General features: G+C 43.0%; 1 protein-coding gene across 2 annotated transcripts in view; it reads left to right on the top strand.

The window, feature by feature from the left end:
- The window catches only part of IDI1 (isopentenyl-diphosphate delta isomerase 1), a 72,233-nt gene that overhangs the window by 20,326 nt on the left and 37,936 nt on the right, over nt 1-13,971 (top strand). For both annotated transcript variants that reach the window (XM_069211191.1, XM_069211192.1), the window contains exon 3: nt 10,370-10,462. In XM_069211191.1, coding sequence (XP_069067292.1) covers nt 10,370-10,462 — 93 coding nt within the window. The remainder of the gene's footprint in view (nt 1-10,369; nt 10,463-13,971) is intronic.

The following is a 13,971-nucleotide window of genomic DNA, read 5'->3' as shown; positions in this document are numbered from 1 at the left end:
GGCCCACCCTCCTGTGCAGGTTTTTGGGGGCCTTTAGAAGACTCTTGACTATTTTTATTTTTGTCTGTCTCACCACCTTTCCCCTGGGGAGGTTTTGTGACCCCTTTCTTTTGGTCACCCCCTGTGGAAGTTTTGGACACCCTAGTCTTGACCCAATGGTCCGCCTTCTTTCCCAATTCTTGGGGAGAAATTGGTCCTAGGTCTACCAGATGCTGATGCAGTTTATCATTGAAACAATTACTTAACAGGTGTTCTTTCACAAATAAATTGTACAGCCCATCATAATTACTTACACCACTGCCTTGAATCCAACCATCTAGTGTTTTTACTGAGTAGTCTACAAAGTCAACCCAGGTCTGGCTCGAGGATTTTTGAGCCCCCCTGAATCTAATCCTATACTCCTCAGTGGAGAATCCAAAGCCCTCAATCAGGGTACCCTTCATGAGGTCATAAGATTCTGCATCTTGTCCAGAGAGTGTGAGGAGTCTATCCCTACACTTTCCTGTGAACATTTCCCAAAGGAGAGCACCCCAGTGAGATCTGTTCACTTTTCTGGTTACACAAGCCCTCTCAAAAGCTGTGAACCATTTGGTGATGTCATCACCATCTTCATATTTAGTTACAATCCCTTTAGGGATTTTCAACATGTCAGGAGAATCTCTGACCCTATTTATGTTGCTGCCACCATTGATGGGTCCTAGGCCCATCTCTTGTCTTTCCCTCTCTATGGCTAGGATCTGTCTTTCCAAAGCCAATCTTTTGGCCATCCTGGCTAACTGGATGTCCTCTTCACTGGAGTTATCCTCAGTGATTTCAGAGGTGTTGGTCTCTCCTGTGAGGGAACCAGCATCTCTGACTATTATTTTTGGAGTCAGGGTTTGAGAGACCCTGTTCTCCCTAGATAGGACTGGTAGGGGGGAATTTTCCTCCAAGTCACTATCCTCTTCCTCTGAGTTGCCACCCTCCGAGGGGTTGGCCTTTTCAAACTCTGCCAAAAGCTCCTGGAGCTGTATTTTGGTAGGTTTGGGGCCCATTGTTATTTTCTTTATTTTACAGAGTGACCTTAGCTCCCTCATCTTAAGATGGAGGTAAGGTGTGGTGTCGAGTTCCACCACAGTCACATCTGTGCTAGACATTTTGCTTCTAAAAGTTGGAATACTTTTTAAGAATCTACAACTGGTTCTAGAATCTAATTCAAACTTTTACAAACTTTTAAACTCTAAAAGAAATGCTAAACAGGATCTAACACAAGGCCCTAGCAGGTCTTTTAAGAATTTAGAAAACTTTTCAAATTGCAAAAATCAATTTCTAATGACAATTTTGGAATTTGTCGTGTGATCAGGTATTGGCTGAGTAGTCCAGCAAATGCAAAGTCTTGTACCCCACCGCTGATCCACCAATGTAGGAAGTTGGCTCTGTATGTGCTATTTCAAAGTAAGGAATAGCATGCACAGAGTCCAAGGGTTCCCCTTAGAGGTAAAATAGTGGTAAAAATAGATAATACTAATGCTCTATTTTGTGGTAGTGTGGTCGAGCAGTAGGCTTATCCAAGGAGTAGTGTTAAGCATTTGTTGTACATACACATAGACAATAAATGAGGTACACACACTCAGAGACAAATCCAGCCAATAGGTTTTGTTATAGAAAAATATCTTTTCTTAGTTTATTTTAAGAACCACAGGTTCAAATTTAACATGTAATATCTTGTTTGAAAGGTATTGCAGGTAAGTACATTAGGAACTTTGAATCATTTCAATTGCATGTATACTTTTCAAGTTATTGACAAATAGCTACTTTAAAAGTGGACACTTAGTGCAATTTTCACAGTTCCTGGGGGAGGTAAGTTTTTGTTAGTTTTACCAGGTAAGTAAGACACAGGGTTCAGTTCTTGGTCCAAGGTAGCCCACCGTTGGGGGTTCAGAGCAACCCCAAAGTCACCACACCAGCAGCTCAGGGCCGGTCAGGTGCAGAGTTCAAAGTGGTGCCCAAAACGCATAGGCTAGAATGGAGAGAAGGGGGTGCCCCGGTTCCGGTCTGCTTGCAGGTAAGTACCCGCGTCTTCGGAGGGCAGACCAGGGGGGTTTTGTAGGGCACCGGGGGGGACACAAGCCCACACAGAAATTTCACCCTCAGCAGCGCGGGGGCTGCCGGGTGCAGTGTAGAAACAAGCGTCGGGTTTGCAATGTTAGTCTATGAGAGATCAACGGATCTCTTCAGCGCTGCAGGCAGGCAAGGGGGGGGTTCCTCGGGGAAACCTCCACTTGGGCAAGGGAGAGGGACTCCTGGGGGTCACTTCTGCAGTGAAAGTCCGGTCCTTCAGGTCCTGGGGGCTGCGGGTGCAGGGTCTTTTCCAGGCGTCGGGACTTAGGTTTCAGAGAGTCGCGGTCAGGGGAAGCCTCGGGATTCCCTCTGCAGGCGGCGCTGTGGGGGCTCAGGGGGGACAGGTTTTGGTACTCACAGTCGTAGAGTAGTCCGGGGGTCCTCCCTGAGGTGTTGGTTCTCCACCAGCCGAGTCGGGGTCGCCGGGTGCAGTGTTGCAAGTCTCACGCTTCTTGCGGGGAGATTGCAGGGTCTTTAAAGCTGCTCCTTGAAACAAAGTTGCAGTCTTTTTGGAGCAGGTCCGCTGTCCTCGGGAGTTTCTTGTCTTTTTCGAAGCAGGGCAGTCCTCAGAGGATTCAGAGGTCGCTGGTCCCTTGGAAGGCGTCGCTGGAGCAGAGTTCTTTGGAAGGCAGGAGACAGGCCGGTGAGTTTCTGGAGCCAAGGCAGTTGTCGTCTTCTGGTCTTCCTCTGCAGGGGTTTTCAGCTAGGCAGTCCTTCTTCTTGTAGTTTGCAGGAATCTACTTTTCTAGGGTTCAGGGTAGCCCTTAAATACTAAATTTAAGGGCGTGTTTAGGTCTGGGGGGTTAGTAGCCAATGGCTACTAGCCCTGAGGGTGGGTACACCCTCTTTGTGCCTCTTCCCAAGGGGAGGGGGTCACAATCCTAACCCTATTGGGGGAATCCTCCATCTGCAAGATGGAGGATTTCTAAAAGTTAGAGTCACTTCAGCTCAGGACACCTTAGGGGCTGTCCTGACTGGCCAGTGACTCCTCCTTGTTGCTTTCTTTGTTCCCTCCAGCCTTGCCGCCAAAAGTGGGGGCCGTGGCCGGAGGGGGCGGGCAACTCCACTAAGCTGGAGTGCCCTGCTGGGCTGTGACAAAGGGGTGAGCCTTTGAGGCTCACCGCCAGGTGTTACAGCTCCTGCCTGGGGGAGGTGTTAGCATCTCCACCCAGTGCAGGCTTTGTTACTGGCCTCAGAGTGACAAAGGCACTCTCCCCATGGGGCCAGCAACATGTCTCTAGTGTGGCAGGCTGCTGGAACTAGTCAGCCTACACAGACAGTCGGTTAAGTTTCAGGGGGCACCTCTAAGGTGCCCTCTGGGGTGTATTTTGCAATAAAATGTACACTGGCATCAGTGTGCATTTATTGTGCTGAGAAGTTTGATACCAAACTTCCCAGTTTTCAGTGTAGCCATTATGGTGCTGTGGAGTTCGTGTTTGACAGACTCCCAGACCATATACTCTTATGGCTACCCTGCACTTACAATGTCTAAGGTTTTGTTTAGACACTGTAGGGGTACCATGCTCATGCACTGGTACCCTCACCTATGGTATAGTGCACCCTGCCTTAGGGCTGTAAGGCCTGCTAGAGGGGTGTCTTACCTATACTGCATAGGCAGTGAGAGGCTGGCATGGCACCCTGAGGGGAGTGCCATGTCGACTTACTCGTTTTGTCCTCACTAGCACACACAAGCTGGCAAGCAGTGTGTCTGTGCTGAGTGAGAGGTCTCCAGGGTGGCATAAGACATGCTGCAGCCCTTAGAGACCTTCCTTGGCATCAGGGCCCTTGGTACTAGAAGTACCAGTTACAAGGGACTTATCTGGATGCCAGGGTCTGCCAATTGTGGATACAAAAGTACAGGTTAGGGAAAGAACACTGGTGCTGGGGCCTGGTTAGCAGGCCTCAGCACACTTTCAATTGTAAACATAGCATCAGCAAAGGCAAAAAGTCAGGGGGCAACCATGCCAAGGAGGCATTTCCTTACACACATCATCCAGACCTCTGTATTCGGGCGCCTAACTGAAACTTCACCAACACATAATTCCTGTTCTTTGCCAAGAACAACAAACAAGAAACAGTACAAATCTAGCTTAGTGACATGACCTATGGCGGCTTCCAACCTCAACTTTCTGCCGGAATACCATGTCATTTGGATTCACCCTAAACATCAACCTCACCCACAAGGAAAACATTGCCGAAGAACTAATACGGCCTGGTATCAGCTCTCTTTTCTAAAGAAAGTGAAATATTTTCTATCTGAAATCAAATTCAGAACTGCTGTTCAAACCTTCGTACTCTTTCATCTGGATAGTGGTAATGCCTCACTCTATGATCCTTGCAGACTAGCTCGCCATTAGGTGGTTCTTGACACACTCGTAGCCGCGGCACAATCAGAATGTTGACTAAATAGTGTAAAAAAAAGGAAAAAATAAGACAGCTGACCTTTTTAATCTGTGCACCCAGAATCTAGAACAAGATCCCCACAGCCCATCAGTACCACCCCAAAGCTTCTTTAATTTTAGAAAGAATGGAAGAATCACCTCTGTAAAGAACACTACATCAGTGTATTAACCGTCCACAAACCAAATACCTCTTCAATCACTTGCTTGACTTAGACATATATGTGCCATGCTGCACTGCGTTTTAGCTAGGTTTGCACAGTAGACATATCACATAGATATATATATATTCAACTAAACAAACAAAAGTTAAAGCTTAGTTATAGTTAGAAAAACTTTTTCCCCTACACAAGCCAATTTTAAACTACACAAGCTTAAAAAAATTCTAAAGTTTTATAGTTAGAACTTTCATTTACAATTCATCCACCACCTTCAAAATATTATAGGTAGAGGACCTTGTTAGACACTCTTTTCAGCTTGCTAATAAGATGACAGTAGGGTGGAGTAGAATGTTTTAGAGTGTATTTGTATGAATTAGAGTGTCATAGAGTGGAGTATCGTCAAGTAGAGTGTATTAAAGTACAGTGGAGGAGTACCGTGCCATATAGTGGAGTGGCTGTCGTATCATAGAGAGAAGCCGAGTGGCGTGTAGTTCCGTGATGTAGAGTAGCTGGGCATAGTGTGTAGTACAGTGTTGTAGAGTGGAGTTGCATACAGTGGAGTAGAATGTTGGAAAATGGCTTAGAGTGAGATAAAGTGTAGAAGAGTGGAGTATAGTGGAGTGGAGCATACTGGAGTGGGGTAGTGTAGAGTGGAGTAAAATGTCATAGAGTGAAGTGGTGTGTTGTAGGCTATATTGGCTTGGAGTGCATTATATTGGATTGGCATAGTATACAGTAGAGTAAAGTGTAATAAATTGGAGTGTTGTGTTGTAGGAGAGTGTAGTGGGGTGGCATACAATATTCGTTAGTGATGTAGAGTAACCTAGTAATTCTTTTTATGGAGTGGTGTACAGTGTTGTAGAGTGTGGTACAGTAGATTGGCATACAGTTTTATAGAGTGCAATGGCATTGAATGGTGTGGAATGGTGTACAGGGGAGTACCTTGTCAATAGAGTGGAGTAATATGGGTTGCAGTGACGTACAGAGAGTTGCTTACAGTGTTGTGTACTGCACTAGAGTATGGTGAAGTAGAGTGTTGTACAGTGGCGTGCAGTTTAGTACAGTCTTTTACAGTGGAGTAAAGGGGTTTAGACTGGAGTAAAGTGTCAGAGAGTGGCACGTAGCACAGTGCTGAGGAGTTGAATAGAGTACAGAAGTGTATGAAACAGTGGAGTTACATAGAGTGGATTGTTGTATAGTAGCATAGAGTGAGGTAAAGTATTTTTCAATGGAGTGGTATAGTTTGGAATAAAGTACAATAGATTGTATTGGTGTGTCGTAGAATGTAGTGGCTTGGAGTGGAATGTACTGGAGTAGTGTAGGCAGTAAACTGTTATAAATTGGAGTGGGGTGGGGCCTCATACAGTAGAGTGGAGTACTGTGTCATATCAAAGTGTGGTGTAGCAGAATAGTGTTGTACATTAGAGTGTACAGGCTTAGTGTGAAGTATAGAGTTGAACAGCTGAGTGTATGGGGATAGAGTGGAATAGAATGTCTTAGAGTGCCATTAAGTGTGGTAGACTTTTTTATAGAGTGGAGGTATGTAGAGTGGAAGAGAGTGTCATACAACGGAGCTGCGTACACTGTGATGTTGTGGAGTGGATTACCGTAAAGTAGAATAGCATACAATTGAATAGTGTACAATGGAATACTGTACAGGATACTGTACTGTATAAGGGTGGAGTTGCATAGAGTGAAATAGCGTTGAGTGGAGTGGGTTGCACTTGAGTGGAGTAGGGTACAGTGGATTAGCTTAAAGGGGGGGTGGCATACATTGAAGTGGCGAAGGGTAGAGTTGGGGAAACTGTTATAAATTGGAGTCGTGTTTCATTCCGTAGAGTGGAGTGCTGTGTCCTACCATGTTGGAACCTGTTTAAAGTGGAGTAGAGTGTTGTACAATAGAGTGTAAGGGCATTGAGTCGAGTGCAAATTTGGACAGTTGAGTGTACAAGGATAGAGTGGAGTAGAATTTAGTAAAGGTCAGTGAAGTTTTGTAGAGTGTAGTTATATAGAGTGGAGGAGAATATACAGGAGTGGTGTGGAGTGGCGTAAAGTGGAATAGTGTAGACTGAAGTGGCGTTGAGTTGAGTGGCATTGAGTGTAATTACGCTACTACAGTATACGCTGAGTGGAGTGGTTCAGACTGGAGTGGTGTATTGTGGGGCGGGGTAGAGTGTAATAGCATAGAGTGGAGTGTGGTAGAGTAAAGTACCATACAGTAGAGGGGCAATGATTGAAGATGCATACAGTGTAATGGAGTGGCTTACAGTGGAATAGCGTGGAGTGGCATAGAGTGAAATAGCGTGGAATGTAGTGGCATACCGTGGCATGGTGTAGACTGAAGTATTCTACAGTTGGTGGAGTGAAATATCATATAGTGGGGTGCCATCCAGTGGACTAGTGTACAATGGAGCTGCGAAGAGTGCAGTGGTGTACACTGGAGTGGCGTAGAGTGGAGTAGCGTATAGTGGACTGGCATACAGTAGAATAGCTTAGCTTAGAGTAGAGTGGTGTAGAGTAGCATAGACTGGAACAGCATGTAGTGGAGTAGCCTACAGTGAAGTGGTGTAGACGAGTGGTATACACTGGAATGGGGGTAGAGTGTAATGGCATACAGTGGAGTGGGGTCTAATGGAATAGAATAGCATAGAATTGAGTGGGGTAGAGTTGAATGGCATACAGTGAAATAGCATAGAGTCAAGTGGCATACAGTAAAATGGCAAAGAGTGGAATAGTGGAGTAGTGTCAGTCAAGTGGCATACAATGGAATGATTTAGACTGGAGTGGCATAGGGTAGATTGAAATAGCATAGAGTCGAACCTCATACAGTGGAGAGGTGTTGAGTGGAGTGACGAACAGTGGAATAGCAACTAGTGGAGTGGATGCAGTGGTGTGGCATATGAATATATTTGAAATTTAGCAGCAGTGTTGATTATGGTGAACAGAGTAATGTAAAACAACAAATTGTGCTGCCTTGCGTTTCTCCTGATTTATCAATCAACCCAGGACCACTCATGGTGACCTTTCATTCCTTTGTAAATCTGATTTAAGTATTGCATTGCCCAAGCAACACCATGAGTGACACAAGGGTACACAAACCAGTAATACAGCTAAGTCTCAGTTACATTTTCCCCATGAAGAGTAATAGGGTTTGATCCTGTAAAGCCAGAGTGGGGGAGGGATCAATCATAAACTAACATACAGAGACCCCCACCAGCTATCCATTAAAATAGTCAAAATCCACAAGTCAGCACATTAATCCTGTGTGTGATCATAACTCATATATTATTCATGTCTCACACAGCAGTTTCATTTATCACATTACTCAGAATGAACTCCTCTTACAGCAAGTTACATTCGTAATGAAAAGCAGTATTGGAAAATGAAACAAAAATCCCCTGCACAAGTAAATTAATTACATAAGGTCAACAGTATGTTGTAACTAATAGAAAGATTTCACATTCTTTTTTTTTTCTCCTTTTTTTCACATTAGTCCAGAACGTTATGATACTAGAAATCAATAAAGCAACCTTTTGGAATGCTCTTAGGGTTAGCTTGTTAAAAATATATGAAGTCCCAAATAGCATACTGAGGAGATAAATATGTTTTGTAGTCCGATTCCCTATTGCCTCAGTCCACCCATTCTTCAAGAACTCATGTTACAAGTTTCAGTTGGGTGCGGGAAGGGCCACCCCACAGTTCTCAATGCAGAATCCACTGACTTGTTTCGACCTCAATGAACATACAGGTACAGTTTTTTTTTTGTTTTTTAGTTTTTTTTAAAGGAGATCATCATCGGGGCATATTACCATTTACCATGTCTAGACTCTCTCTAAATGTGATACAGACATAAAAGTGGAGGGAAAGAATGCGTATAAACATATTCAATTTGCTGTCCGCCCACGTCTGGTAAAAAGATCTCTTTATCAAACTACACCTCCGTGTTACTAGATTAAAAGACCCTTAAAAAAGTGGAGTTGTGGCCTCAAAGAATTTCGCACAGATCTAGACCCCAGAGGAACTCCAAGGTATACAGACTGTACTACAGCGTACATGCAACCAGATTATCAGGCCTTTAAAGAGGAGGTATGTAGCATTAAGAGTTTCACACATATCCACACACCAAAGAAATTCCGATGTATACAGGCTGTACTACGACGTACATGCAATCAGAACCCCTGTACCAAAGAGATCACCATGCTTGTGACTTCAGATATTAGTGTGTCGCTTGCCTGAAGTCGACATCCTTAAAATGCTTGGGGTCAGCCTACAAAAAAACCAATAGAACAGATAGAAGCATAGTGTTACTATGCATGAATGTATTAGCACAGATTGAAGTCGGCAGCGTTTGTCCTGTTGCATCTGTGACTGTTGGAATACCTTGATTTTCACTTCAAACTTAGACCTTTATGCTCCGTTATTTCTTAGAATTTCACATTTAGTTTCTCAGCTTCTCTTCCTCCTTGTATTATGAGTTTCCTTATGAATCTTAGGAACAGTGTATAACACTGGAGTTCTTGGGTGTTTGTTTGTTCATGTGCCCCCCTGCCCCTCCACATACTAGCCAGGCCCCATAGGTGGGGTCTTTGGGGCCAAAACCGGCCTGGGTGGGGGACTGTGTCTCCCCTCCCCCATAATTTAAGCAATGGGACCCTGGGGCCAAATACACCTCGGGGAGGGGGCCACATACCCCCTTCCGTAGAAAAAAAAAGATGGCAGGCCTCAGACGATGGGGTTCCTGAGGAAGAAATTGGCCCGGGGAGCTTCATGCCCCACACCCAGGTTGTGACTGCCTTTGGGGGATTGGCCACAGGGCGAGCTGTTTTTAGGGCCTGCTGGCTGGGTCTAGCAAGAGCTTGAGCAGACAAAGAACATATGTTCTGTTCATTTAGAAAGTGGATGAGCAATAAAGATGCCTGTAAAGTGTGCCTTTTGCTGTGCTTCAAAGAACAAGGTAAAATGCCAGCTTATGTCTTCTTCCAAACTGCTGATTATTTTATCCTGGAGAATGGTGTTTTCTTTCCTTTCTCTGATTGCAATGTTGGAGGCTTTTGTAAAGTGAAGTTGGACACACATCATGTAAACCTCTTGTATATTAACTGTACAAATACTTCAAAATATATTTTAGTAGTTAGGAAAGCACTTTTTTTGTAATTCTGAATTGAGATGACAACAAAGATTTTAATGGGATCTAACCAAATGATAATACTGTACTTGCTGATATGCAAATAATACAAGTTTGCCAAAATCCGATTTCCACTCATTATCATTTTTATGCAGTATATTTTTATCAGTAAAACTGGAGGTCAATGGAAAAGTTGGGGACATTCCTGCTACAGTCCTCTGCTGCACTTTGGAGCTACTTAAATAATTTATAAAACAGAAGAAAAAGTAAGATTTGTATCCTAATGATTAAATAGTATTTGTCAGATCATTTACCTTTTGTTGCTACAGTCATGGTGAGTGAGAGCTCAACATTTGGGCCAGTCTTTAACTCTAGCTAGATAAGCAGAGACTGTAAATAATGTAAGTTGAATAATTTGAGCTTCTGTTTGCCAGGTAAGCCATGATTTGAATTATCTCTAGATTCCTACTTTCTAATGATGTCTTTCACTTTATTTAAAGTGAAAATTATTCAAAGATTTGCATGGCTACAATAATGTCTTTAAAAACGTTCCAGTAACTTTATGAATCTACATTATATTTCAGGTTTATTGCACCGGGCCTTCAGTGTTTTCCTGTTCAACAATGAAAATAAACTGTTGCTACAACAAAGATCGGATGCTAAAATCACTTTTCCAGGTCAGTGTAAAGCATCGGAAAAAGATGGTAATCTCTAAATATGTATAGGGTAGAACTTCATTAAGCTGAGGAACCATGCTTGCTAGGTAATTACCTAACAAAATGTATGTGTTATGTAGTGTCTTAGAAATAGATACATAGTCTACAGTCAAGCAAATACGCAACATTGATAAAATGTGACATGAGTCCCAAATTGCCACAGGAGAGTAAGCCTGATCCTCTTTATCAGGGGTGGAGAAAATGGTGATTGATATATATTTCCCCATCCAAGGAAATTGAGCCTGGTGTTGCATTAGAACAGTTATTCAGGTATATTGCCGGAAAATATAACAGACGGAAACACTTAGGAATCTCCCAGAAGCTGTGTCTTACAATTGCAGAAAACTATTTATCCCTTTATAGAAAAAGGTGTGCCCAAAATATATATATGATCCTGTACCAGCATTGCCTACTCAATAAAATTAAAAAAGAGAACAATAAATTGTCACATAAGATGGAAATTGCAATGCTTTATCAAGGCTGTCATCATGTTGCAGCCATTGTGTGGGAAGTAATTATGTGTTTTAAAACAACCCATAAAAGAGATTCTAACTTATAAATATAGACCCACCACCCAATGTTTTCCCTCTCATTTTCAACAACCCCTTTAAAGCGTTGACGGTACACCTTAGATTGTATGTGAAAATGTATGTTAGAGTTTGTGTATAGTTTAGAATTGTCAGTTTCTGTTTAAATGGGCATTAGTTTGTATCATTTGGTGTGAACTAACCTTTAGTCCCAATTTATTCTTCAGTTTTCTTCACTCAAACATTGAATCCTAACTCTTTCCCTTCACCTTAAGGGGTTATATTCCCCCTTTTTCCACCTGCAGAGCAAAATTAGGGATGCTCAAAAGTGAGGAAAAAAACTAAGCCACTCACTAAAACATGAGCAATGTTGACATTTTAAATGGTGTGTGGACAAGGGGATTCTTTAGGAGACCCCCTTACTCGATTTGCATAGATAGGTCACCAAAGTATGTGTTATGTAACATGGCTACACATAAAGTTCTCCTCAAAATACTCATTAACTTGATGATCTAACTGTAGTAGCCATTCCATTTCCTTGAGGGTGAAACGATAAATGAGAAGACTTCACATGGTGATGGATAGGCTCGGAGACTGAATGGTAGGTAGAATAGAAGAAGCATATTAATTCTCCCAGCAATGCAAACAATGTTTGAGCCTACTGTGACTACTGGATCATTGCCATTCAAGAGTGTACAGTTGCTCCTTTCCTGGCTGCCAAACCTGTGGATCAAATTAATCTTAATAAGCACCCTTATGAGAGACAGCCTGTCGGCATAATAACTCTACAGGATCGCAGTCCAGCAGTGTGACTCTGGGTACATTTTGCCACCCATTTTCTTCAAGAAGACTGACATTGTAAAGTGCATAAAGCATCTGAGAGAAAATGGGTATGAGGTCAAGACACACTATGGGATGCCCTTAAAGCAGTAGTGACTAAACACCTGAATGCTGTTGATGCATTTCTCAAAGGAGAGAATAGCTGCTGGAGTATAAGTGAAAATCACAGCACAAAAGTGCTAAGCTTAAACAGTTTGGAGAAATTATCATTTGGGGACAGATTTGTAGTCTTCTGCTACACATTGCCCACTATTTTATTTTTCACTAAAGATGCAGAATGTGCTCTCCCAAACCTAAAATGCATATCAGTGCATAAAGTGCACATTATTGTAGATGAAGAAGGGAGGCATAACTGCTAAAACAATAAGTAGCTTGAGTAATTTAAAACATTCTGCCGAGTTTTTTTAGTCAGAAAGACTCACAACTCCCATACGAACATGACAAGGCATAAAGGGCCAGATGTAGGTAGACAGCAAATTGCGACTTGCAATTTGCTATGCAGAAAGATGTCTCAGACACCTTCTTCGACTCACTATGGGATCGCAAAGACCCACCTCATTAATATTAATGAGGTGGATCGCAGTTTGCGACCCCACAGCGAGTCTGGGCACTCACGGGGATGGTGGCCTGCTGGAGACAGCAGACCACCATGTCCGTGACTGCTTTTAAATAAAGCAGTTTTTTTTTTCTATCTGCAGCCCGTTTTCCTTAAAGGAAAATGAGCTGCACATAGAAAGAAATACCGAAACCTTTTGTTTCGGTTTTTTTCAGAGTAGGCAGTGGTCCATAGGACCACTGCCTGCTCTGAAAAAATAATTTTGTGATCATTCACAAAGGGGAAGGGGTCCCCTGGGGACCCCTTCCCGTTTGCGAATGAGTTACCATCCACTTCAAGTGGATGGTAACTGCGAGTTGATTTGCGACTGCTTTCGCGGTCGCAAATCAACTTACATCGCGGTGCGAGTCGCAAATAGGAATGGAACACCCCTTCCTATTTGCGAGTCTGAAACGCATTTTGCGAGTTAGTTCCGACTCGCAAAAAGTGTTTCTGCATCGCGTGCGGCCATTAGCGCCTCGCAAACGGCGTTTTTTGCCATTTGCGAGGCGCTAATGCCTTGCTACATCTGGCCCAAAATGTCTTGCAAATACAATCATTAGAAGTCCCAGTTCAAAATGTAATGATGAAGGCTGCAAACTCTCATTAGTTGTCCATGGCTCCATGTCTGGAAGGCTTAATTTCCGCTTTCTATAAAGCATCCCCTCCATTGTACTTTTGGTGTTAATACAGCTTGCTTAATTATTCAGCTCACATATACAGAACAACTTCATTGATAAAGGGAGCTATATCTGTTACTTTGAAACCAATCAAAGGTCCTACGTCCTGAACTACTGTTTATGACCCTTTTAATTCAACCTTCTAAGCTAGACTTTATGATTTAGAATTGGGTGAAAACATTTAGGGCCTGATTTAGAGCTCGCCAGAGGGGTTACCCCGTCACAACAGTGACGGATATCCCATTTGCCGAAATCTAAATACCATTGTTTTCTATGGTATTGAGATTTTGGCAGACGTAATATCCGTCATTATTGCGACGGAGTAACCCCTCCGCTGAGATCTAAGTCAGGCCCTTAGTCTTGAACTTTTGCAAACAATAAAGATTATGCCCTCCCCACGATCAAAATGAAAATGGATAAAGGAACACAATAAGGGTACTGGTGAGTAAGTAAAACGTGGACACGGTCCCACCTTTTACCACAACTGTTATCCCTCACTATGAAACCATTTGCCCAAAAAAGTTAAAATGCCTTCATTGTTGCTGTATCGATAGGGAAAGGTAAATTTAGACTTGTGATCAATATTTTAGCGTCCACTTGGACCCGATTCATTGTGAAGTGCAGCTAGCATCCAGCCAGCATTTGCCCTGCACACAAATTAAGTGTCTTCAACCTCGAAGTGAACATTTCTAGGTCGGTAGCCATAAACCTTACTTTACCAGCACACTAGTTGGAAACAACAATTACTGTTCGTTTTTTGTAATAAAACTAAGAAATCCTTAGGTTGTCCATTGCAGCTGTCAGAAAAAACTTGTTTGAGGTGAACTA

The sequence above is a fragment of the Pleurodeles waltl genome, chromosome 10 (genome assembly GCF_031143425.1).
Source record: "Pleurodeles waltl isolate 20211129_DDA chromosome 10, aPleWal1.hap1.20221129, whole genome shotgun sequence".
Taxonomy (NCBI): domain Eukaryota; kingdom Metazoa; phylum Chordata; class Amphibia; order Caudata; family Salamandridae; genus Pleurodeles; species Pleurodeles waltl.
This window is presented reverse-complemented; position numbering and strand designations above follow the sequence as displayed.